The sequence below is a fragment of the Gobius niger genome, assembly GCF_951799975.1.
Source record: "Gobius niger genome assembly, chromosome: 21".
Taxonomy (NCBI): Eukaryota; Metazoa; Chordata; class Actinopteri; order Gobiiformes; family Gobiidae; genus Gobius; species Gobius niger.
Window position 1 is genome coordinate 5,491,167 of NC_136872.1, and position 27,379 is coordinate 5,518,545.

The 27,379-nt window shown below is 42.1% G+C and overlaps 1 protein-coding gene across 8 annotated transcripts in view; it reads right to left on the bottom strand.

Annotated features, from left to right (window-relative positions):
• Positions 1-3,404: 3,404 nt before the first annotated feature.
• nrxn2b (neurexin 2b) overlaps positions 3,405-27,379 on the bottom strand; it is a 1,057,142-nt gene continuing 1,033,167 nt past the window's right edge. For 6 of the 8 annotated variants that reach the window (XM_079579564.1, XM_079579563.1, XM_079579562.1 and 3 more), the window contains 3 exons: positions 20,731-21,056; positions 16,570-16,648; positions 3,405-4,859 (listed from right to left, as the gene is read on the bottom strand). In XM_079579564.1, the coding sequence (XP_079435690.1) occupies positions 3,985-4,859; positions 16,570-16,648; positions 20,731-21,056 (1,280 nt within the window). In that variant the 3' untranslated portion in view covers positions 3,405-3,984. The remainder of the gene's footprint in view (positions 4,860-16,569; positions 16,649-20,730; positions 21,057-27,379) is intronic. The other 2 variants (XM_079579566.1, XM_079579565.1) reach the window with 1 other exon arrangement.

Here is a 27,379-nt window from a genome sequence, read left to right on the forward strand (position 1 = left end):
ACAGCAAAGTGCATCAGATGGTGCAATGCATCTAACCATTTATCTGGCAATGATGATCGTACATTAGATCTTTGGAATTATGGATTTGTACATTGAAGATATTGCAGTCGAGCAGTTGAATTATTTTTTCCTCTTTTTTTAGGATTCTGTCTTGCCGAGGAAATCCAGGTTGTTCATGGCTGGAGCATCTCCAATCACAGTGAAGTGTGCCTCTTGTAAAGCCACTAATGCTGAACATGTTCTTTAAGAGTCCTGTCTGTCTAATGATTGAATGTGAATTGTCATGTCAGTGCACTTACCTTTGACGGACAGAGGTGAAAAATGCGATGCTCCGCGCTGTTGCTGATTGGATGACTTTGGAGGACTTGCACTTGAGCTGTACCACCACATTTACACCTTTAAACTGTATTCGCCAAATGTATTCAGAATGGCCGTTGGCTTTTTGTAATGTATTCTCTATTCAAAAACCACTTCCTTTAAGTGTGGCGTGTGGGCTCTGATGAAATTGGAAGAACAAAATGAAAAATCAATCAGGAAAACCTTTTCTGCTTCTATTACGCACGTTCTAACAAATGTGTTATGTTTACAGAAAAGATCATGTGATGAGCTGAAGGTTTTCATCTGTACTGGGTATTTTGGAAGTTGCCATTAGCTCCATTATATCAGTCCAAACTCCTCCCTTTGGAAAGATTGAAGGCCCAGTTTGCCAGAAGAACAGTTGAGCATTTTTGGATGAGGCAAAACCGTGCGCGACACAACCCAGTACAGACGACTCCATGAAAATGTTATCGACATCAGAAAACTTCAACTACTTACGCAATACAAATGCAAACCGATTCTACCTTTGGGTGAAGTTACTCGAACGGCCCTGAACCCTTTTATAAATTCCATCTTTCTTCAACATAGCGGTCCCAGATGTGGCAATCTTCACCACATCTGCGACTGGGGCTGAGTAAAGTAAGTTTTTTCTGATTCAGGAAGGAGAAGCCTGAATGGCAAAGACAAGTACTCGAATGTTAGCTGTGAGAATGGACAAAGGCAAATGTGTAGTGTTAGCATCAGTGCTAACAGTAGAACTAGCTCAACTGGTTGTGGTTGCTTGTACAAGATCAAGTGGTCGACTATTTTGTTGTTGGTTTAGTTGACAATTTTAGGTCAGTGCTGATTTGTAGCATTTTGTTTTGATAGCAAAAGTTGTTTTTGAATGAGAAATTGGAAACCTGAATAGATTTTCACTAAAGTTAAATATGAATGAATGTGCTGTAGCATTAGTTGTAATGCTAATGGTACAACAAGCTATGGTAGCTGCTGCAGCTAGCTAGCAAGTGCTATGTTTTTTGGTGTCAGTAGCCTACTCCAGTGCAGATTTGTAGCTCTAGTTTGTCTTAGCAAAGGTTGCACAAGTTTTCAAAGATATTGTTTTTGGATACGTAGGACCTAATCAGTAAATAATTCAATAATTTAATCGTAATAAGAAAAGGAGACCAAAAGACCACACGACACGGTAAATAAGAAGTATATAACCAAGTGTATTCCCTCTGTTAATGTACACATAATAGAGTCATCTCACTGGAACACTTTACAATAACATTTAGAAAGAACAGGAAGATACTGGGAGGAGAAGGTTCTGGAATGGAGCGAAAAAGAGACAGAAGAATGAGAAGATGGCGATGGATTGACTTAAAAAAAAAAAAACAGTTAAGGAAAAGAAACGCACATGGTATGGAAACATACAATCTGGGGAAAATTAAAAAGTGGAGGGGAATCAAATCAATTCGAAGCCGACAGATGAGGGTAAGGGGTATCTCTGCTCTGCATGGTTCAAACCCGAATCACATCTTTCAAATTTTGCCAAAGAAAAAGACACAAATTTTCCAAGTCATTTTTTTTTTCTCTCCGCAACGGGGATGAGCGTAGGGAAACACACTTCTCTTAGTAATGGTATGAGAGTCAAATATTTAGACATTTCACAAACTTTTTTCGGGGTTTTTCTTCTTTTCATGGTACAGTTTGCTTTTTTATTAGCGTTGACAAAATTCGCAATACTAGAGTTCGCTTGCCGTTCACGTTGTGTGCTCTTCCGCCTTTTTTTTCCGTTTTGCCCGTTGGCTGCTTTACGTAAGTCCGTACAGGCAAAAGTCTGTCTCTTTTCCGTGGGAACTGTGGAACTCCAAACCGAGGGGGGGCCGTTTTTTGGACGATCTTTCCCCGTAGAGCGTCCTCATGTCAAGGTACAAAAAAAAAAGAGCAAACCGCCATGGGGTCTGCTCGCGGTACTTTTGTGTGAAACACCGCAATTTTTATGACACGGTTCTGGGAGATTACGGGGAATTACTGTAAATGTTCGGAGACAAAATTCTGTAGTCCGTCTTCTCTCGCTCACTCGTTTCGTGAACGCTCGACTCCACGCTCACAATTTATAGGTCCATAGATTTCTGCAACGTCTATACATATATTTATACTTATATAGAACAAAGTCTGCTGGAGGTTTGTATGTTTTTCAGTTGGATTAGTATTTGTAAGACAGTCCCCCTTTAAAGCCCCAGAATCACATGACACGGATCTTGCTGGAACAAAGAAGAAGGGGTTGATTTTTTGGCCTCAGTTTTTTTTCTTTTTTTCTCGTCTTTTTTGGCGGCTAACGTTAGCATCCGCAAAAATTCCGGAGAGCGGTGTCACATAAGTTGCTACGTTTTGTAAAGGTTGTTATGATCGATCGTCTTTAATTTCCCAACCCCCCCGAAAAACTCCACAGAAAGAAAAGAAAAAATCGTTTTTTTTATCCCGTAAATGAATACTACATGCTTGAAACGCGGCAGAGTTCTCGGGTTGCAGCGTGGCACCGGAGACGAGAAGAGACGAAACGGACGAGGCGCGGAGATGCCAGTGGTCTGTGAGATTGGCAGTAATGTGGATTGTACACCGAGACGTCCGGCTGGTAATTCATCTATGTCGGGTTTTTTTTTAGTCGTGGAATACTGACAAAGGTGGCACACAGTACTCAAGATATTAATAGTCTCACGTAAACAGCACATCTGGTTGGAGTTGGCACAGCATGGGTCTGTCATATCATGGTTTTGGTAAGACAAAATTGTAATTAACTTCTGTTTGCACCAGGTGAGTGATCGATTGCTTTCAAGTAACGCAGAATTTAGATTGTAACATTTCATGCGAGGATCTGAAAAGAACCTTTCAAGTAATACTTTCATTCACTTCAGTAGAACACGTTGACTATATTCTAAGGTTTACAAAGCTAGGGTTAGCGTTGAGTAAAATAATATTGTTATGGCTTCAACAAAGAGAGATTGAATGTTTTCTTCATGGTGGATTGGTCAAATTTGTTGTTACACTTGCGAAGTTGGAAGTTGTCTTTGTCTGATCAATTTGAGTTGGCAGAAGTAATTTGGTTCTTCTGACTCTTATGGCTGTCCTCGATATAGTCATGAAATGTGCCAAATGAACCCTATTATTATGTCTTTTGTAAAGTTTTTTTGTTGCCATGTGCTATCCTGTAAAAGCCTCTACGTCGGCTGTTGCACTTGCAGTTTTCAGAGCCCATAAATTCCTATCCGTGTGACTTACTTCATGCTGAACCCACCAAAAAAACAGAAATTTCCGCTCTGCGCGTGATGCTTTTTTATTACGGCGCAGGAGCAAATGAAGTTTCGGGAACTGATCTTTGGGAATCTGATCCTTCGATTTACTCAAAGGAAATGGCTCTAAAAACTGGATCATCATTTTTCCGAAGGCAGTTATTACTTCTCACTGAGGTGGAAGAGAAGTTGCACTTTCTTCCATTGGCTAAGTGGATGGATTTGGCTGTCGACTGCGGTTAAGCTTCAGCTGCTAAATTTGAAATAGTTTGAATTTGATCTCATGCCCTTTTGGAGTTACTTGGGACAATCGTACTCGCTGATCTTTCGGAGTCTCTCTCGTCTCTTCTCGTCTCTTCCCGTCTGCCGGTGCTTTCGCTCTGCTCCCCTCTCACACGTAGTACTCTTTGTCCTTGTTCTTCTTGTTCTTTGTGACTGTTTTGGCAGTGCTGGGCTGTTTCTCCTTGACCAGCGCCCCGTTGCTCTGCGTGGCCGAGTTGCTGATGTAGTTACGACTCTGGTCCACCTGGTAGGAGCCCTCGTCCCGGTTGCGATACTTGTACATGGCGTAGAGCAGGATGAGGATGCACAGCGCCGCGGCCGCTACGATGCCGACCACCATCCCCGTCGTGCTGCTGGACTGCTGGACTTCCACCGCGCCCGGCAGGCCTCTTTCTGGGGATGTGGGATCTGGAGTGGGGACATGGGGGAAATTCGGGGGGTGAGTGACTCCCGGGATTCTACGATGTCCCGGGTCGGAGGATGGGTGCGCCGGGGGCAGCAGAACCTGATCGCGGGTGTTCATTTTACCCGCTGGGATGTTATTGGCGTTGGGTTTGAGGCGCGGGCTTAGCTGGTCGGGCGGGGCGGTCGGGGTGGACGCCTGGGGCGGGGTTTTGGAATTGGGTAAGCGGGAGGAGTGGCGATCGCGGGGATTCTGCGCTACTGCGCCCCCCTCGACGGCGGGAGGCGGGGGGAGGACCGTCCTGTCGGTGACCATGCCGTTTTTGTAATAATCTTCGTCATCCGACTCGGTCATCTCCCCCGAGCCGTACGCCGACACCTCCATGGGCTCCTCGCAGTCCTCCTGGTCCATGGGGCAGGGGGGCCGGCCGTTGGGTAAAGGGAGGGACTCTTTGGTGGTTTCGAGCAGCGTGAGGAAGGGGCGGTAAGTGGTGGGGGGCGAGGGGATAACTGGGTAGCGAGTGGCGATGGAGGGGGGGTCTAAGGAGTCCACGGTTATAATGGGCAACACTAAATCACCTCCTAGGACAAGAAACAGACAAGGGAAAAGAGCGTCAGAAACCAGCCTTGTGCAGAGCCTCACACGTCAGTGAATAAGAACACCAGTATTAGAACAGCACTAAAGCTTCATGTTAGTTACACTACTTAAACTAGAGTCAAACAAGAGTTCAATGCTATTCTATGCTGCGCCTCTGACTGTTCTGACGCCTAATCTACAGTTAGTTATTTTACTTCATCATCATAGTATACATAAAGTAACATTTAACTACACAGTTCAAAGTCTAACTGGCCTGTGCTGACTACGCTAGCGCTCACATTGTGCTGTTTAAATAAGATAGCAAACCACGAGGTTCAGGTCACTTACATCAACAAATTGGCCGCATGATTTTTGCATGAAAAAAAAAATTACAAAAAAGAAAGCTGTGTAAGATTGTTCTTGGATAGGATAAACATTCCCCCTTTGCAACAACACCCCCTGCTCTCTGAGTCCCCCATTACATTTGTGATGAAATGAAAAGCAATCCCATTAGCTAAAGTGTTAGCATTGTTGGAAAATGTCCCCAATTCTTTTTTGTAAATCTTCAAATCAAATTGAAAGTATGCACAATTATAAACAGTTCAAAGGTCGTTAGGGGACAAAGTGTTAGTGGCAAGTCAACACAGTAATGCAGAAAATAGAAGACATGTTAGCATTGCTGCGCTTCAGTGTTAAGGGTTACAGTCACAGAAACAGAGGAGAATGGCAGAGGTTGGGTCAGTATGACATGCTCAGATAACAGCGACCAAGAGTTCCTCCAGTGTGTGCCTAATGTCTCTGCACAGATAAAGTACAAAAACACCTGGTAACTGGGACATTTGGCATTAGACATTAGAGCGGTCCAGCTGAAGAAGCCCATATGTAAACAACTTTGCTAATGCTAGAACGGTTGGCTAATGTTAAGATAATGCTGTACAAATGTTATACTTCAAACAGGCTAAATAACAGTGGTTTGAATGCACTTTTGCACTTCAGTGGTCGCTTTTGTTGTCGTTCATCATAATTTGGACGACTCCGAAATAGCGAGCAATAACGACGAGTTTGAGTGGCGTTCCAGAGCATTATCCTAGGCCAAATTTCCCGGTTACTAGTTGCCTGGAATGCAACATGGGTTCACACAGCTGTAGCATGTGCGATCACACGCAGTCCACAGTGTTTCCTGTTGTTCTAAATCCTGTATGTTTCAGTTGACCATACTTAATACTTAGGTTAGAATTGGTAAAGAGCACTTCAGGGCATAGCCTACTGGCCCAATCTCTACCATCCTGCCGAGTGGAACTGTCTTTGGCATATTCAAAGCGGCATAAAATCATGACTTTGGCTCTTGGCTTGGATTGATGAGGTAAGTCAGTGTGGCCTGACCTTGGGAGAGGTCAGTTACGATGGATTAATTAAAGGGGGACATTGTGGGGAATATTCAGCACCCGTATATACATTGTTACCCAGAGGAAAGACTTTGTAAGAAGCTGAATACAAAGCCATCAAACATTAGACACAGTTCAATAACACACGTCTTGGAAAAGAAGCAAAGTCTGAAAGCTGTAAAGGAAAAAAAGTACTTCAACCGGAATAACTCATTTCAATAGCTTTTGTTGGAACGGGCTGGTTTCTATGGCAATGGCCGGGCTGTTCTTTTTTCATATTGAGCTTCTGTCGGTGTCAGAGGGCTGCGGTTCACCTTGCCTGAGAGGACACGCGAGTGGTGGCACTATTGAGGAACAAGGACAGTTGGGCACACACGGGTTTGGTCTGGTAAAAATCGTGTTTAATATGGTGAAATAACCTGTCACAAATGTCTTTTTTTTTTTTTGTCTTCTGAGAGAGTTTCAGAGGCAGAGGAGTCTATGCACAGCTGAAGGATAAGGAGGCACTATCTCGCCTTTGCCATCTGTCTGTGTGTGCCGCACGACGCCTCAAATGCAATTTCAAGCTTTCTACCTGCTTCTGGTGTACAGCCCACTCATTACACAGGGCTTACTTCTGTTTACAATGCCATGCACGGAGGATATACGCGGCTTACATCGCAAATGAGACAGATATTTTTTCTCCAGTTGGAAGCAAAGCAAATCCCAAGTGCCTTCTAACTATAATGTATACGCAGAAGATGAGGAAATCAGAGACACTGTCTTTTGTTTTCGATTTTAGGTAGAGATTGAGGCTAATGGGCGTGATGTACACCGGGTTCCGGCTACCTTGAATCATCTTTTTTTTCCCTTTTGTCCCTTTATTATTTGTCATGGAAATGTACCAGTGTTGCTAAAAAACAGACACTATTCGAATGTCTAGAGCAGTGGTTTTCAAACTTTACCACAGCCTAAGAATTTATCTGACACTTTGAGCAACAGCTTCCATGCAAGTAAACCTGGTCTGCACCAAGTCAAATTTGAACTAAATCAGGCCGGAACTAAGACTAATAACTAGCCATAATTTATTGACCTTTATTTAACCAGGATAGTCCCACTGAGATTAAGAATCTCTTTTTCAGGGGATAACTCGTCAATATGGCTTCTGCCGCCATGCTGTGACATCATCTGCATACTCTCTTCATCTTATGTAGAATGCAAATACTTTACCAAAGATACTTCTGCATTACTAAGAGTAGATGTGTTTGTATTTCATTTGACTTAACTGATTTGCATTAAGAAAAAGCGATTGGCTTATTTTTAATTTTCAATGGTATTCTTTCCTTTTGCATTCTAATTAATGGCAGCCATTCACTGAATGTGTGCAACAGCCCTCTCTGGTCAGGTGTGTACATCCTACGCATTGTTTGTAACACGTTGCTGGTCATTATCCATCCACCTGCTGCCCACGGCGTAACATTTCAATATTTATATTTGTATTCTCATTCATACAAGTGTAAAACGGCCCTGAGCAAACTAGGTTTTCACTAAGTGGGCCCTAAATCGTGAACTTGGTTGGAGTCATTCTCTATCTTATTTAATTACATCAGGACTATGACTCGACTAACATAATCCCAAAATGGACGGGGGGAAAAAGGGTGGTATCGGTCATCATTAGTGAACACCAATACTGATACTGAATAAATAGAAACCTTTAACTAGTAATTTAGCAATGTTAATGTGTAAAATAATAACATACTATACGAGGACAAACAGTTGCAGTTCTTGTCATCTGATTAAGAGGGATCAGTCCGATACTCTGCCGCTGAGGGATTCTTTTTGTGGCCGTAATGATGGATTCTCCCAGGGAGGGCTGACTATGGTTTAGCTCTGCCCATCAGTAGCCAGTGCTGAATCAAGCATCAGCATCTTATATAGTTTGTCAATCCAAATGATTCAAATAAAGACCCAATGGTAGCATATAGTTAAAGATATGTATACGTTTGCAGTAGGATTTATATGAGAGTCTAACACTGATGGATGTGGATCACTCGTGGTCCGCAGTGAAAATGAAGTACAGCCCTCCAGCCCAAACCGAAGCACTTTCACCTTGTTCATCAGCCCACTGTTGGCCGACCTCCGCCTAGCGCTCGGCTCTGCACTTTGGGCCAAATCAGCGACTCCAATTGGCAGCGCCCGCGGCTGACGGCGGCGCCCTCTTTTCTCTGCGTGCAGCTCTTGATTGGACAGTTAGCACCCGCGGGCTAACGGGGCAGGTACCGGTATGAGGTTTGAGTTCGGAAGCTGTCAAGAACCACGGGGATGAATGGAGGATACGCAGTCATTGGGAACACCTCACCGGGAGAAAGCTGGGCTTGTCAGTGCTGTGTAAAAATCCTAGTACTGTATCCTTGGTGGTACTTTGGCTCCATGGTTAGTACATTTGAATTAGCTGTTTTCTAAGTTCAGATGTGGTTTACGCCCAGTTCAGACTTCTTAGTTTAGTCCAATTTGGGACTGTTTTGGTTTGGGAATTGTCAAGAACCACAGGGAGGAATGCAGGATGAACATTTGATACTTGATTTGATATTGATCTAAGCTTTGGAAGGTGAACTAGCTTATGAGGTGGTACTTGTGTGAAAAGTTTGAGGAATAGAATTGTCTTGGGTTGGATATCTGAAAGCGAATGCAGTTTTTCACTGTAGGAAGTGCGACCGTCTTTCCAGTTTCTGTTTAAACCTATGGACAGTCCGAGCCTGGCTAACACCAGACCCCTGTGTGCGCTCGAATCATTTCAACATCATTTCATTTTCACATGGATTTGGGAACAATCACAAAACGAGGTGGGACGGCAAGACGATGACGCACTATTAGACATACGGAAGCCTGTTTGTTTACGGATGCATAAAAAAAAAAAAGTTTATTTACGGATCCACCATGACAGCAGCAGACGCGATGGCATTTTTCCATCAAGCTTTAGACCATGTTCTAAATAGTGATCGTAAACCACACCTCTCCAACAAAAAAAATGAATTAGTGGTCCCCAGACTAAATATCATTTGTGATTTTAGCCAGGCTAAAACAGTCCAGCATATCTCCTAGCAAATAAATCAATATTTTGGAATTATGCACCAAACAGCAAGTTTCATTGGGATAATCACTTAGAGCAGTATTTCTCTACTTGTATGGCGTCAGGATCCACCTTTAAACTGCCATGACAATTCTTTATATATAATGCAAAAGAGTAATGTACAGTGAATTTAATAGTTTCGGGATGTGTTCCTTACTATTTCAGTAAAATGTTGCCTGAAAGGCTAAAAACACTTCTGCGATCCTCTTTTGGGTCCTGAGAACCACTGCTATTCCCATATATAGTCAATAAAAGAAAATCATATTTTTTCCTTCTATTTTATTCAAATAGAAGACTGTATCTTCTGATCTTCTCTATCCACGCTGTGATGTAGCTGACGCCATTAGTAGAACTACTGTTGTAAAAGAAAATGAAAGCCGACTAAGTTTAAAACACTACAAAAAAGTGGAACGTTTGAAATAATGAATCATAGAATCTCCGTGTTCTGTTGAAAAATTCCCACAAACCGCTGCGTCCTGCCATGGCCCCGTGAACTGTCACCTTTTTCACCATATGTGTTTGCATGTCTGCATAAGCCAATCATTCAAAGCACAAACATTTAGCGTTATCGGTGGTCTGACAGCCAAATGATGCAAACACGCTAAGGTAATATTTTTCTCTTCTCTCCGCTCAAGTGCGTTTCGAGATCCCCCGTGACCCTCACGTGTATTTGCAACAAACATAATTTCTGTGCCTGTCACGTTGCCCACGTATATTTCAAATATTTAGTGCCTCTCCCCAAAAAAAGTCTGTTTGGAGTTAGGAGCGTTCTACAGTTCAGCTTTGCCGTCGTAATATCGGAGCGGCTTTTGAGCTGAATAAGAATAATGTGATGCCAGAAAAAACGGCCCTGAAGAGGTTTCCAAACGCCTAAATGCATGTGTTTTGAGAGGGAGGAAATACAGGGGACTTTTAATTGAAAGCAAAGTTTGGAGAATTCAAGGTGTCCTCAGTCTGTGCGAAGATGTTACTTGTGAAAGCAAAAAACACTTTATTTGTTAAACTTTTGAAGAGCGGTCAAAGAGATTTCGCTCAAACTTTTATTAGGGTGTTTGTCTGAACTCATAGTGCAGAGAACAGCATCTTCTGACGAGAAATGTTAATTTAAAAGTTCAAAATCTACGAAAGGGAATCTACGTCATGTCGCCTGCCTGCCGTTTTCAAGCTGTTCACTCTACTCTCCGCAAATCTGGAAACCTCTGGTTTAGAGGTGAGCAATATATTCAGTCCTGATTGTCTGTGGTTCTCAACTGGTACGGTGTCCGGGCCAACCATAACCATAGAATCACAAGCTGCAACCCAAAACAGAATACTGTAAAATACTGCATTTTCTTTACAAGACATTGTTTAATAAACCTTTAAAAAGCCTATAAAACAGAAATCATGATGAAACAAAATCAAGATGTATAAAATGAGCCTCGACCTGTTCACCACAACTGCCTCTAAAATCCTGCACTGTCACTCAAAAAGCTGTTACTTTGGGTCCAAAGTGCTGTGATGCAGTTCGGACCCGAAGCTTAATATAGAAGCTGCAGTTACGTGTAAGACCTGAGGGGGCAGTAGTGGGAAATGGTTTCTGGTGAAAGGCTCGTGACCCGCTGAATAGGGGTCTGCGACCACCACTAACACTGTTATAAGGCACATAAATTAACTCTGCACTTTAGATTTAACAGTGATTTTTGTATGTTGGTTTTTGCATTGTAATGTCCTGTGTCTGGTGGTATGTTTTTTATTCTCAGTGGGAAAGGTAAAAATAAATATTTGATTTGAATATTTAGATTCATTTGTTTACTGCTCATCTCTACTGGTTAAAAGCGCACACGTCTAAAGTGATTTATTATGTTCATAAAAGTTGTCAAGCTGTTGTCTGTACTGAGTTAAGTAGATACCGGATGAGTGAAACTTTTCAGAATAAATATGGGCTAAATAACAATAATGTTACTGGATGAGCTTACTATATCCAACCTCCTGATTAAAGATCATTACCGCAAATAAAGCACAGACACTAAAACAACTTGATGCACATGACGGATTAAGAACTGTGGTGTAAGCCAAAGTTCTTCATGACATTTCCCACTATGCCCTACAGAAGCTTGCTCTTGTAACCGCTGTATGCCATCACACTGGCTGCGTGCTTCTTCGCCTGCTCCGGCTTTAAACATGTACAGGTCGTCCCTATAGAAAAGACTGTGATGAATAATTGAGGAAGCTCGCAGCTCTGATCTCCGCCGGGTTAGAAAAAAGAAAAAACCCTGTATAGTGCTGACCACATCCTGAGAATGAGAAGTACTGGCGAGACGGGTTGAATGGAGGATTACGCACTAAAGAAGTGTACTGCGTGAAGACTTATATTTTCACATAGTTCTACATGGATCTAATTTGGCTTTTTGTAAATGGATTGTTGCTGTGTTTACAATATGTGGTGGCGAAAAGAAAGTAGCTTGGCAAGAAATCAGGTAATCCATATTTAAAGGCCCGAATTTCTACCGTTTTCAAAAGTAAAAATTAGCTTGTTCCTTTTTCAATGGGTAGTTCTCTGACTTTCCAAACACAAACCTAATGTCAACATTATCTGTCCAGTTTACAGGGATGACTTTAGATGCACATTTGAACCCCCTCTAGGTTAATTGTAGTATGACACAGTATGACACAGATGCCACAGTGGTCTCTTGTTTTACTAGCACTTGTTGCTCTCTTTGCTGCTGACATGCAGTGCCCTGACTTAAGCTCTTGTTCTGCTCTTGTTCATCTGGTGGCTCATGTGCATGTTTTTGATGTTTGCTTTTCACATGTTCCTCCTTAAACTTTCTGTCTCACATCTGGGACACAGTTCTGAAGAAGTCAGACAGGAGGTGCCGCTGTTATCCTGCTGCTGTAAGCAAGAAGGCAGTGCAAAAAACAACTTAAATCAGCTGACCAGATGTCAGAGAAACATCACGCTACGCTTCTGAGGAAGTATGAAATGAAGACATAAGTTGTGTTGGCAATAAGAACTTTATCCTTTTTAAAGACCTAATGGCAAGTTAACTTTTTAAATATTGCTTTATTAAGTTATTCTTTGGTTCGAACCGTTTCTTCTTGCATCATACGCAGTGACGTATCACTTTTCTTGTATAACTTTGTACTTGATTATTTAAAGCAGACTCGTCTTCCATCGACAGTGCCTTCTTATCCCAGATATACAAACACATAGTTAAAATGGTGACAGTTCACGGGGCCGTGGCGGAACACGTAGATTCTGTGATTAATGAACTCAAACAATCCACTTTTTTGTAGTGAATATGATGGACAACTATTAATTCAACACTAAACTTTCATTTTGTTTTAGAAGTGTAGATGTACTAATGGCTTCAGTTTCATCGCAGAATGGGCAGAGAGAGTACAGGATTTGTAATGTGGAATTCCAGGTTCTGTACATCAGAAGATGCTGTCTTCTTCACTGACCGCAATCACGCTGCCCAGGTGAAGTGAGCGAGCGAGTGCTAAGGCTGAAGCCGCGGGGAAATGGCATATTTGGCATAACAGCACCATGGAACATTTTACAAGCCTCAGCCAGTGCATCGTTTATTTACATGTTACACGCCACATACCCCCCCACCCCCTTTTTTTAAATTGCAGATCTACCCGATTCACGTGAATGGCAATTTCCGAGGACAATATGGCGAGTTGCCCCAAAAGGCGACAGATTTGTATGTACACTGCGTTCCAAATTATTATTAATGACATTTTTCTAAGATTTTCTAAATTGTCAACTCAAATGAGAGTCAGCATAATTTTAAAGTCTTTAACTGGTAGAGGATCATTTAAATGTGGTGGAAAAAAATCCCCCAGTGATAACAGGATTTATTTAAAAAATAAATATAGTAAAAACCTCAAAATCCACTGTTCCAAATTATTATGCAACTCATCGTTTCAATACATTTTAAAGCTTGTAATTAATGGTCATTTGTTGAATTTGTAGCATTAGGAGGTCATATTCACTGAAATCAAAAGCTATTTCAATCAAAACAAATTTAGCAGGTCAAGTTATATTTTACCATAGGAGCCCTTGTGTGATAGCAGCTTCAAAATTCTTAAATAAACTTGTGAGTTTTTGGACAGTTTCTGCTTGGATTTCTTTGCAGGATGTTAGAATAACCTCCCAGAGCTGCTGTTTGGATGAAAACTGCCTCCCACCCTCATAGTTTTTTTTGTTGAGGCTCCAAAGGCTCTCAATAGGGTTGAGGTCAGGGGAGGAGGGGGTCCACATCATGAGTTTCTCCTTTTATGCCCATAGCAGCCAGTGATGCAGGTATAGGACATGGTGCGTTGTCATGATGAAGAGGATTTTGTTCGGGAAAGCACAGCTCTTCTTTTTGTAGCATAGAAGACAGTGGTCAGTCAGAAACTCCACATATTTTTCAAAGGTCATTTTCACACCTTCAGAAAACTAATCATCTTAGGTCTCTAAGATTAATGTCAGTGATTCAAAGAGCCCCAAGACACAATACCATCCATGAGTTTCATAAAAAAAAAAAAAGTTTTACCTTTTTGAAACAAAAATACAACTTGCATAATAATTTGGAATGCAGTGTATGTTTTCCAAAATCCCCCGTCATCCTGGCGTTGCGCTGCTATGCTAGCTCCGATATGAACGTTTGACCACTGTGCACACGTTCCTTGTGTTTCATGTTTGAATCCAGGTCGCCTCCACCCTTCATTATGAGCTCCGGATGGGCCGGCGTGTGCCGCTAATTGGCTGATGTAATTAAGCTTCCAAACGGAGTCAAAGTTTAATTAGTCCGGCGGGGAGAGACGGGACGGGAGCGCTCGCTCACCCCAAAATTCATCCCCTCGAGGCGCTGCTTTCTCTACCTCCTCCAGGCCCCTACCTCTCCAAGCGCACACGGCGTGAATAACAATGCCAAAGACGTGACTGAAATGGCAATGACATGCATGAGTCAAGTGTGTGCAAGTTTGAACTAATCTGGAACATGTAATTGGACAGTTCCGAATACAAAGATGTATTAACTCATTTCTAGTTATCGCAACAACTCACGCACATCCAGATCCTTCATGTGGATTCATTATGCACATGTTTCGGGCTCGTGTATAGCTTTCACCGCCTCAGAAGTTAATTGCGTAGATTTACTCTCATTACTCTTGCGCAAGTGATTAAGTACTATATTTAGATACATTCACTACACTGCTAGAGGAATCAGTTACCCCACTTTAGAAAGCTAAATGTTTTTCATCGTAGGTACACTTCCACTGGCTCTCACAGACCTGCTCAGCCCCTCTATCCTCATCACCAGAACAGTAGGGGGCGCTGTGAAGATGTACTGTCAATGCTACTAAATCTAAAAGGAAGAAGCTATAAAGATATTATTCAAAACACTGACTTACACTGTCAGTACTTAAGCTTAAGTAAACATCGGCTTGAACAATGTTTACTTGCATCATTTGCGAGGGAAGGAGACCTCGGATAAAGAATGGCGTACAAGGCTCCTGCCATATGTACCCGGCACATTTCTTAGTCTGCGACATTTTTCCTCTTGTAAGATGCTGTTCCAATATCCCGCCTGGTCGCCTCCAAGAGAAAAAAAAATCCATCTCGTGTTAGCCACTGATGGATAGCTTTACATGCTAACCGGACAAATGCTATTTCTTCATTCTCCGGCTTTCTCCCCTGCCTTTATCCGTCTATCCCCGTCCCCTCCTGTCTTCACCGCAATTCTCTGGAAGGCCGCGATAGGTAAGAGTTTGTTTTGCTGCTGGCTTCCACCCACAAGTGTCAGTCTAGTAAAGGTGAGCCTGCAATCTTATACCCTATATGTTTGTGTGGGCACGTAGCGATGTTCAACCTCCCGGGAGATTAGGCCCGGGCATTGCATCCGGGGAAAAAAAAAAAAAAGGTATTTCTGCAGTTTTTTGTGTGTGTGATAAGAAGCAGAATTGAGTCTCTATTTTCAGCCGCTGCCACCTACAGAGAGGAGGGATAGTGCTCCGCTCCCTCTTCTTTGCGGTGCAGGTAAAAAAGCACTCAAAAAGCGCACATATAAGCGGATTGCTGTCGTGCTAAGCCCCATATGCACAGATAAAGGCGCGAATCAGAATGGTAAGAAAAGCAAGGATCATCGTAGCATTATGATAATAGTCTATTGGCCTGAATAGTGGTTGAAGGCAATCTTTTATGACTGCTCCGAAATTTAATGTAGCTAAAAATGATACATTGAGCAATAAAGTGTCATGGAGAATGTTATTTCTACAGATATTTTATTTTTTATTTGGAGCAGAATCATTGCAATAGTGTGGACTGTTGTGGAAATGAGTCCAAAATCGTTATCCCGTTTTAATGGCAATGGCCAAATGGATTGTTTTGTCTGAAACTGTTAAATAATTGACAGTATTTTCTGCATTTTTTTGAGTGCAGGGCTGTGTTGAAAGCCAATTTAATAATGTTTTTTATTTTTTTGCCTTTTTTCACAAGGCATTTCCGATACAAATATGCTATATCATTTGATTGCCTATTAACAGGAAGTAGTGAAAATCACTGTATCATGCCTCAAGTCCTTTTTCTCCCAAAATTGAACACTGTACCATTTGCAGGCGGATGAAAGTAATAACCAACCACCCACCGTTATGCCTGCAAAATTGTAAATTTTTCTGCAATTTCGAAAACCGCGGAGCAAAATTGTACATTTTTCTGCAATTTCGAAACCGCGGAGCGCTGATAACCGTTCACGGTAGTCTGACTCCGAAGCATTTGTGCTCTGGTGTACTGAATGTGGTTCTTGACAGCTTCCAAGCGACTGGGTCTTGGTTAGCGCGAAACCCACTTAAGGGATTACAGCATTTGAACTTTGATCTCTGGTGTCAGTACATCACTTTACCCTGTGTTCACACTCTCAGAAGCAGAGCCATGGGCACAGACTGTTGCCTAGATATGAACATGCTTGAAGCTCAAGAACCTACGAGCCATTCAGGCTGAAGTGTTCTTTATTTGTTTTTGACAAAATATAGTAAAAAAAAACAACAACCAAAAAAAACAAACCAGTCCAATGGTATTTTTGTAGAAGCGAAGTGCTAAACTGTCCGACCAATGCTGCATGAAAAGGGCCCGCAGTCGCATAAAATTGAATTCCGTTTGAGTTTAGTGGTAAATAAATTTGGCTCTAAAACTAATCTGTAAATGTGTTGTTCTTTTCGTTAATGTGGACAGAAGGCCCTGAGCGAACTCACCATTTCCAGGCTCACACTCCTCCAAGTCTTCGTCGTCACTGGGACATTCTGCTGATGCTACTAACAGGTCGTCTGCGTTCTGCAACAAGACAAGACGAGGAAAATGTTGATGTTAATTGGTTAAAATAAGTCTAAATCACAATTAACGATCAACAAACAACTTCATGAAATGTTGACTGTTGCTGCTCAAGAGACGATAAAATTGTATATGAAAACTAGTGTGTCAAAAATGGACCCCTGAGGAACTCAAAGGATCAAGAGCTTTTAATGATTTAAAGCGTGTGTGTGTGTACGTCCGTGTGTGTGCGTGTGTCTCTCATTTCTTTCGTATCCCCGTCATTGCCAGACAATAACCAGCAAATCGACACAAATGCTTGACACCCGCCTCCCCCGCTCGCTGAACGGTAAGTAGAAAGTCAACCCATGTAACGCGGCCACTGAGATCAGGCCCAGACGTACATGTTTATGGATGGCCAGGCTACAGCGACCCCCAAATACAGTATCTTTTCAAACCTTGTTTGAAAAACAAAGTTTCTTCCGCTTTATCCGGGTCGTGGGGGCAACAGTCTCAGCAGAGATGCCCAAACGTCGCGATCCACGCACCCCTCCTCCAGCTGTTCAGGAGGGACCCCGGGACGACACCAGGCCAGCTCAAAGACATAGTCCCACCAGCGTGTAACTCGAGAGCTTTGCTCCTCGGCTCAGCTCCCTCTTCACCACGACAGATCGATACAGTGACCGCATCACTGCTGACGCAGCACCGATCCGTCTGTCGATCTCACACTCCCTCCGTACCTTGTAAACTACTGTAATTATAATTTTTGAAAACTAAAGACATAATACAGAAACATTAAGTAAAACGTAAATTTAAATGTAATGCATTCATTAATAAAGTTCATTTGAACCACATTTTTTGCGGTTCTGGGACCACCTGTGAACTTTTGGGAAGTTGGTGTGGAATCTCAAGTGGGCAAACAATGACACAATACAGAAATATTGTAGTTTCTTTTAGTATTGAACCATAATACTACCACTACTGTATGTCATATTGGCCCGTTGTTTAAAGCAATACGTACGATTCAAAATTCTGACCGAGTAGTTGACAGAGTAACTCACTAATCTAATTTGACGATGCAAAGCTCAAGCCAGGCCAAGACGCACATTTCTGCTTTTCCCAGTGAGTGCCCAGTCAAACCCTGAAGTCCACTTGCCCCAGGTCAGAAGTTTTCTGTACATTCACCCTTAGATTTAGTGGTACTGCACAGTCTGTATAGAGTTTCCCCACACAGCGCCATCCCATTTGGGTCACAGAGGAGACAAGTGATGACTCCCACACTTCACTACCGCGGCAGCAGCAGCGGCGGCGGTGGTAGACCCTCTCTCAGCACATCAAACGCTACATCTTTTATTCTAAGCATCAAACGCATTATTCGGCGGTGATCAAAGCAGGGCCGAGCCGCGGTGAGGTAGCTCTGAGCACTTGCACAAATTGAAATTCGGGGGTTTCCGCCTTCGCTCCGGTAACACGTGCCCTGCCTCTGCCGAGTCTGAGTGGGTGAAATTAATTAGAGCATCTATTTATAATGCGTTTGCCATAGAACGGAAACGCTGCCAGTCGATAGAAGATTCTGACATTACAAATTCAAAACAGTTTTGAATATAAAGGGCATGAATATTGGCATGTGAAGTTCACGACCGAATGGATTAAGGCATTATTTCTGCTCTGATTTGACACATCTAACTGAATGAGCACAGAAACTGGCATAAAAGCAGAGCAGGCAAGAACATTGTATTTATGTACAGTACATGAGCACTGGACTCAGTAAACAGATCTCCAAAAGTGCCTTTGACATAAGGGATTGATGGACTATTTTGTGTTTACATGTTAAAGAGGGGTGGTATGATTTGTGCTGCCATTTAGTAATATTTCAAACAAATCTTAATCCTTGTCTTACACCATGTTGGTTAGAAAATACTATTTTGAGGTCAACAAGTGCTCGTCCCTCTTCAGTGCTCCCCTTCACAACAAACTTTCGCAGTCTACTGTCTGGACTTCATGCATCGGTCTTTCGTTAAACTTTATTTTGACACAAAATGTCTGAGTTGATACCAGGAGTTGTTTCTCACTGCGCTGCACACCACTGCTCAAGCCAAACGATAATTTCACTTCATTTATTACAGCTGTCATCGCTTCTGTAAACACAAGCATATGTTCTTTTCTCAGGCCAACTATATGAATGCAGTAGCTGAAAGTATACTAGTCACACTCCAATGTCAGTAAATCTACAAACCAGTCTGTGATCAAAATTACTCCATCGTTTGGCCAAAAAAACATTTCTCGAAATAAGCTGGATCAAGTTTTGATCGTTTTAAAACATAATGCCACTTTTTCGATCCTCTGATAGAATTCAATATCCATGGACTGTGATGATTGGCATCTTCTTTCAGATTTCGTTCAAACAGTGAAAATGAATTGACAAAGTGGACATCTGTTAAAGGCTCCACTTCACAAAAGCAGCTCGACTGAAACAAGTCTTTCTAGGCATGTAGTGTTTTGAGAGATCATAAAGTTTCTTTGGTCAGGAAGTTACAAAGACATTTTACTGCTCATCAGTCACTACAGTTAGAATTGGAAGGCTGTCCGGTCTTTTGAGTGTTCTGCAGTGTGGCTTTAAAAACCCTTCAGAGGAAAATATAGGATTTCAAAACTCATATGAAACATATTTTCCAACTTGGGGAAAAAATATCAACACAGGTTTTCTGTGCTCCCTAGTTTTGTTGCAATAGAGCACACAGACATATTGGACTTAAATTCAAAAGATTTAGGGGAGGCAGGATTCAGAAGAGACTTGCATTTGTTGTTGAACATTATAAGTCTTGAAACATTGTTTTTTAGGGCGACATATATACAGTGACTGGCGTCCCAGGGCACGATGCGACATGCTATTGATGAAGTTGCCCCAAACGCAGTGCAGTTCGGCCGTGATGATGTCTCCACAGACTCCAGGCACGTTATTAGTGTTTTTATTAGACCAGTGAGTCTGTGACCCGCCTCCTCTATCTCCCAGCACACACCACCGCTCCTCTCCTACGGTTTTGCTTGTGCCATTAGCATATCGGACCATAAATCACAACCCTCTTCCTCCGCTCGGATGCCTTGGGAGTGAGGTGTGTGTTTGTGCACTGCTTTAGGACAGAGTTTCAAGTCTTTGGTGATTGTAAGGTATTTGTTATCTCTTTCTAAAGCGCTCTAGTTATTACATTGAATCCACACAGTTTTATTAGATAATTTACTAGCTTTTGGTGAGTTTATTGAAAATAAAACGCTGAGTTCAGCCTCTGCTTCACTCTCAAACAAGAAAGACCGGCTAAGGGGAGGAATTTTAGCAAATATCAAAGACTAACCTGATATTACAGTACCAATCTGGGATCGCTCTGGCTTGAACCGTTCCAGGAGAGGATTCACTTTTGTGGCAGGATTGGCTGCTGAGCACATCGCAAATCCTTTCAATTTATAGTCGTGTAAAATGTAATGTGTGTTTTTGTCATTGTGTTGTGAAGTAATTATTTGGCCCAAACCATTTTCGGTGGAGTTTTGAGCGGTGAAGGCAGTTCAAGATGGATTCTCACAAATGCAGGCACGGTAAAGTGTTTGCTAGTTCCCTACAAAATGGCAGATTGACCTGATATCTGTGATCGTAGAAATAAAAAGGAGAGGCAGCATTTGATCGTAACATATGCGGACAGTTAGCTAGCGAGCTCATCCTGGAAACTTTAGTTTGTTAGCCTGGTCATTGTATTTTTCATCATTTAGACAAGGTTGACGCATAGATAGAAATAATACATTAATGTACAGATCTAGATTTAGATATGAATTAGCGTGTAAAAGTGGCCACTGAGCTAAATCACATTCAGTTGAGTTTTGGCTTGAGATGATATAAACGCTATGAAATGGACATGTCATACCTCCCCATACTCTATTATAGGGAACATATTTGTATGGGAACAAGAGGCTCATTCAAACCCTGGTGAACAGAAGTAAGCACTTGTAGGAACAGGCTTGGGTAGCTAACAGCGTTTCAAACCCTGGTGAACAGAAGTATGCACTTGTAGGAACAGGCTCGGGTAGCTAACGGCGTTTCTGTGAGTCCTATGTCTCACCTGTGTGACGCTGTCCCTCATGGTGGGCGAGCGCTGCTTGCGGGTGGTGGTGGTGGCCATGGTGGTGGTGGTCTCCATGATGGTGGTGGACATGTCGGCGAGCGGGGTAGTGGAGGTGGTGTCCGTGGTCAGCACCGAGGGCACGTCCCCGACCAGGCGCAGGTTGCCCTGGGTCTGTACGTTGGGGTCGCCCTCGGCCGCCAGCTTCAGCACCTGCAGCCCGTTGTAGTACAGGCCTGAGATCTGGCCCTGGAAATGTCGGCCCTTCTCGCTGCCCCCGCCGATCTTGATGAACGCCTGGCTGTTGAAGATCGTCAGCTGGCGACCTGGTGGTGGGTGGTGACAGGCAGAGGGGGGAGAAGATGAGACATGGAGATTAGTCATAGTTGGGCTTGGAGATGGGTTTAAAGCATAAGGTTTCTGAGGGTATACTATTCAAAAACATGCAATTTGTGTTGACGATGGCCGTTATAGATACAGTTGGCAATGTGGTCTGGCATTGGGGGGAAACGGTCTATTTGGTCCTTTGCAAATCACAATTTCTTTTTAAACTAAGCATATTCATGTCAATATTGGGTATTTAAGAATGTTGATGACATGGTGTTGCATTAGAAAATTCAACTATGTCCTAAATGTAACACAAAAAACGGCGCCATGGTCGCATGTGGCATGACATTAGCACCGTCATTCTCTGGGCTGAGAGACCACTTTGTTCCACTCTCTAATCTTCTCTCTAATCTTCTTTGCTTCTCTTTCTCTTTATTTCGCAAAATGTACATCTGAAATTTTGTATTTTGTAGTAGTTGAGGAGCATTAGGTGATAGAGCAGTTTGTTTCCCCTCCCACATAGGATAGTGGGTGTGACGGTTCGCAAGCGTTTCCAAAGATGCCAACTATATCTATGGAATGAGACAAAACACAGCCCTTTGGTATACTGCTTGCAAATGTTAGTGCATTAGTTATAGGCTGTTGTGTTAAAGAGACTCCAAAGAGGATATATGGAGGATTATAATGAGAGCAGGACCTGAGGAAACGTATCAAATCAATGACAGCGAGTCCATGTAAATAAACAAACTGTTAATTGTTTTTACCATTTCTCTCAGAAGACAGACTTTTCCTTTTTAATAGCAAGACTGCAGTCTGAGGCCTTGTCTTTTCTAACCAAGCTCAGACTGACAGATAGATTCAGCAATCATAGAAACAGTCCATGTATATCAAAACAAACATTGTAAGAACAAAGAAATGAAAATCAACAGTACAGAACCAATATAATGACCACTTCTTTTGATGCCCACCAATTTCGGTTATGTCCTACTTAATAATGCTGTGGGGAATAGGCTGGGTGTCCTAACTTTCTGGGGTATAATATTTAGTGACTAACTGCTGTGTGTGGTTTAGGCTGAAATAGCAGAAGAGTATTATTACAAATATTCGTGTTCATGCTATCCAAGTTTCATTTCTCAAGCCTGGGTCACCTAAGGGATAAAGCGAATGGCTTTGTCCAGACACACATTGACCACATGCTGAATGTCAGTGCGTGGGCAGAGAACATTAACAAGAGCATTGCCATTTGTCAAACCACAAAAGGCTCGTCGATGCTTTTGTAATAACTTTACTAATCAATGCTGTGTCGCCGGTCCTCTGTGTTCGTCTAAAACGAATGCCAAACGCTACTTACAATGTGCCCATCTATAATGCGGGATAGCCCTACTTTCTATTCTCCCATCTCGAGCGCTCCCCTGCTAACACCGCGGGGAGATTACACTGTGGCGTGTGGCATTGTGTGGGATGAAGCATGTGCCACTTTCTCCGCCTAAAACGCAACTCATTTTGAACCCGAGACGGAATACATTAGAACAATGCGAGGGGCTGCGTCATTGACCTCCACCGCACCTGAGCGGGAACATGATAAAGTACTTTAGCTTTCGGCGTGCGAGAGACGGGGGGACGGGGAGAACGGAACGGATTTGGAGGAGAAAATGAGATTCTGAAGGGAAGATGTTTAATTCAGTAAGTAAGGCGGTTAGAAAGATGGATTTGGGCGGTGGCAGGGGTGTCCGTTAAGCTCGGTCCTGTTTGTGTTACCGTGTAGCTAGGGCTGTGCTCATTAGATTGTAGCGGCAATATTGTGTAGTACTGGACAATACACGTGCTGTATCGGCGCAGCTGTATCAAATTATTTTCAACAATGTGTTTCATTTGCTTGTTTGACCCCAGGTTTTATTCCCAGCATATCAAAACTGCACATTAACTGGTCCAATAAAAGGCTTAAACTGCAGAGCATATTCAGCATAATAAAAACTTCAATTTAGCACACTTTTACAATGATTGTTTGCATTATGGACAGTATCATATCATGACGTTGTTGGTTATACCCCGCCCTAGCGTTAGCATGATGTTAGCTGTACGAATATTCGTGGCTGGTGTTTCTCCATCTCGCATTAAAGCGGTGCATTTTCATTCATCTTGAAAACCCCTTCAGGTTATTTTTTTTTACCAATGCTTTTTATAACGTAATGAAACGCGCATGGAAGAAATTATATTCAGCTGAAGTATTCTAGGTAATGTTTTTTGCGTCATTGCTCACAGTCACCGTGAAAAGTTGGCCAAATTCTTGTTCAATAAAACGGAATTACCCAGACATCCAGGTATATAGAAATACATTCCAGTAAATCGAGACAGCGTGACATTTCCTTTTGTAGCTGATGTTTCGTGATTAATCAAATACCTTCTCACTTCTTTAGCCGGGTCTCTGAATGTTTCTGTTCAAATGTGTTCTTAATGCTCCACTACACACAGAGACAGTTATTATCTATTTAAAACATTTTTAATAGAGCCTTTTTATGTGACAGATCCCAGCAAGTCAAATTGAATGCTTTTCAATGCCGTTTTAATATCCAAATACTATGTTTTTATGCCACAAGCGCATTCACCTGTACACATTAAATCAAACTAAAGAGTCAACATTTCATCAAATAGGGGAATGAGGGAGAATTCTAAAAGAATGTAGTATGTAAAATGCAACTTTTGAGCAAAGATGTGTACAATTTCTGCTGTTGAGTGTGCTTTGGACCATAATCTTATGTATTTGGTAAACTTATGCGGTTAAAACAGTTGAGTAATGTTAATATTTTCCAAGAAATTGATTTAATGCCAGTTGTAGCTTTTTAATGACATTTAGGGCCTTCATTTTAAATAACTCCTTAAATTCCCCCCGCATAACCTAAAGTTTGGGTACTGTAGCTCAATCTGGTGATATATCAAGTAAAGCTTTTGTTGATTTTTAGGTATTTTCCATCAATAAAATCTCCAGTAATTAACAAAAATCGTATGTTTCAATTGATTTTTTTGGCGTAGTGTGGCTTTAAAAACACCTTGAGCAGTTACGGCACCCTATTGGACAGAGCTAGTGTCACAGCTGTTTATTAGCAAAAGACGCTTTGTAGTAAAGGCAGTTTGGGAGCTGAAATGATCAAGTCGAGTGAAGGGGCGCAGCTCTACGGGAAGGCCATGGCAACGGCGTGCGTCAAAGGCTCACAGAAGGTCAGTGAGACATAATATGGGATCTTTTAAAGCACTTGTATGAAGTGACCTGTGCCACTGTTCAGTCTATTGCGGGATAGGGTTCGCGGGTGAGTGGTTAAAAACACTCGATGAGGTAATTACTTAGAGGAGAAAGGACAAGGGGCCAAAGAGCTTTTTTATGGATTAATCGATGAGCGTAGGGGAAGAGCGGCGCACGCCTGTGAAAAGGATACCACAGTCATGTGTTTCCGAGCCAAGGCGTGACCCAAGGGTGCTCACTCGGATGGACGGGATCCCTGTTTACCATTAGAACAGACTACTGCAGTACTTACTAAGCTTAGCATGCTTCATTATAGTCCCCTTTCTTGTAATCAAATGGAAAGAAGGCTTTTGATGGCAGGGAAGCATCCCATGTAATGATATTAAAAATAGTAATAATCCTACTGCTAGAATTTAGTATCTCGTATGTAGAATATAGAAAAATGTATTGTTTTTACACCAAACTAAAGTTAAAGATTTTTCAGAGTTATTCAGAGTTGAGCTATTTTTACCTTACTGTCATTATTTTCATTATTTGATTATTTGATTATTATTGTTAGTCTACGATGGAATGTCGCACCACTGCACTGAAGAAAATTCAGTTTGTGGAAACTTCTACTTACAACGACAATAAAACGTATTCTGACTAAGCGCATTTTACACAATGTTGTAGTGCAGGATTCTGCAACCTTCAACATCAAAACAGACACTTTTAAAGTTTTAAACTAAACGTAAGTGTCAAAGAGCCACAATAGTATTTTTATCCACAAACAACAAAGCACACACATTTTTAATTGATAGTAAGATGATGAATGAATCTAATAAAATCACAAATGATGTCAGATCTTTGAAACTGTATTGATAGGAAATATAAGTGGACCTAGATGGTCCCTTTTGTTTCTACGTCTTGAGTCAATTATCAGAAATTGTCATATATGCAGAAGAATCCCTAGACTTAGGGTTGCCAGATCCAATGACTGAAGATCAGTCGCAAGTCTCCATAAGTTAAAGCTGTGTGTGAGCTTTCAAAGAAGTATGGCTGTGCAGTATAACGTGTCACTGAGAAACAGCTTCAGGTTTGTTGCACTTGTTGTTGCAGTATACAATATTTATGGTTTAATCAAGTAAAAGTGTTCCCCTGACTGTTTTCTTTACGATACATGTCCTTCATCACTATTTAAAGCCACACTGTGTAACATTTCACGGAATAAATCTAACAAAATACAAGCATTTGAGATGTTTATTTGTTTTTGTGTTTAGCTCCTCTTTAACTACTCAGTTTTACATTATTCTCACAACTTTCACAATCTAGTTCTCAATTAAAAACACAAAACTTTCCGCCCACTCCAGTTAAGACGTGTTTACACCATAGAGGCAGGTAAGGGTCATATAGTGTATGTGGGCGTCGCGTATGTTCCCTGTATGGGATTTTCCTCGCTTCATGATGCAAATCTATTTGTGTCACATTGATTCACAGATGCCATCCCATCATCAGACCATTAGAGTTTACCCCCAGCCCTAAATGCCTATCCTCTGCGCTGACACAAGCTGGTGGTATTGAAATATGCTCATTAAAAAGGCTAATACATGCAACTATGGAGATATTAGAAAGGAGAATGCTTGTTAAATGTACCTTACAGGTATCAGCGCTGAAATGGTAGTGACTAATGCATTGCGTAGGGAAGCAATTATGTCCTGATATTTTTTCTTGTCACTAAATTTCTCTGCGTGGTTTAGTAGCCCTAAGTGGGCTGCCTCACATTTACAAGGGCAGTGATTCTCAGCTGGTGGACCAGGACCCAAAAAGTGGGTCACGGGAGCATGTTGCAGTGGGCTGTTGTGGGCATTGGTCAAAGATCTCAGCTGATAAATTGTTTTGATAGTCGACCTTGTGACGAGTGCTTGAACCCAGCGTTGTTTTTGGCAGCCCTCTTAGTTTTAGTCTTAGTCTTTAGAGCGAAAAAAGTTTTAGTTTTAGTCACATTTTAGGAATTAAGTATTTGTAGGGATGGGCCGAGATCTCGCAAGATAAAATTACCATGTGATTTTGTGTCACAATGTAAAGTAATATATATATATATATATATATATATATATATATATATATATATATATATATATATATATATATACATATATTATATGCTGCACTTTAGAGAGACCTACATTCTGTATGTAACTTTTTATGTGCAAAAAAAAAGACTTGATATTTGCATGTATATGACCATTTGGTGGCGTTATGGGTGCAGCATGGCACCTTTGCTTTCCCTCACAGTGTCCTTCATCACGCTCCAGAATCAATTGTTTTGGGTTTCTGGCCTGTTTCTGGTACGAACCCCTAAAAACAATAGATCCTGGAGCGTCATAGACGCCACTGTGAGGGAAAACAAAGGTGCCATGCTGCACCCATAACGCCACCGAGTCATTAAAAGGTCAAATGCAGATATTGCGAATATTAAGATTTTTTATTTTCACCTAAAAAGTTGCATCGTGCACCTTTAAGGGAATATTTAGGCAATAGATCTCTAACAGCATGCCGTGCACTTATTATGCTGATTGGCATTTAAAAAAGAACGATAACTTGGGGACCGTAGTCTCAGTGTGCAGACTGATGACGCTGTGAAGTCACGCCCGCAGATACACAGCCGCACCTCCTTACTTTCTCTTTCATTTATGAACTAAAGGCTCCGCTGTTAGAAGCTACCTTAGCCACCGCACCACAGCCAGTCCGGGTTGGCTGTCGTCTATTTTGCGATTGTACACCCGCACTCTACCACGCACGGAAGACGCAAAACAAAGTGGATGTCCCGCCCGCGCAGACAGCGAGGGGAATATAAAGTGAAGAGCGGGTCATCTAAGAATCCCTCTGTTTAAAGCCTCCTGTGCATCAGGATCTGACACAGACTGCTTAGATACTAAATCTAAGCCATTCTCCTCCTCCTGAAGTCAACACTCAGACTGCAGAATGTCGTGCGTGAGGGAGAGAGGGGCAGAGCCTGCTGCATGTGAGTCCATGTGAGTCCATGTGAGCTGACGGCGCCGCTCTGTGACGAACCACTTTCTCCCATTGTCGTTTCATTAACGT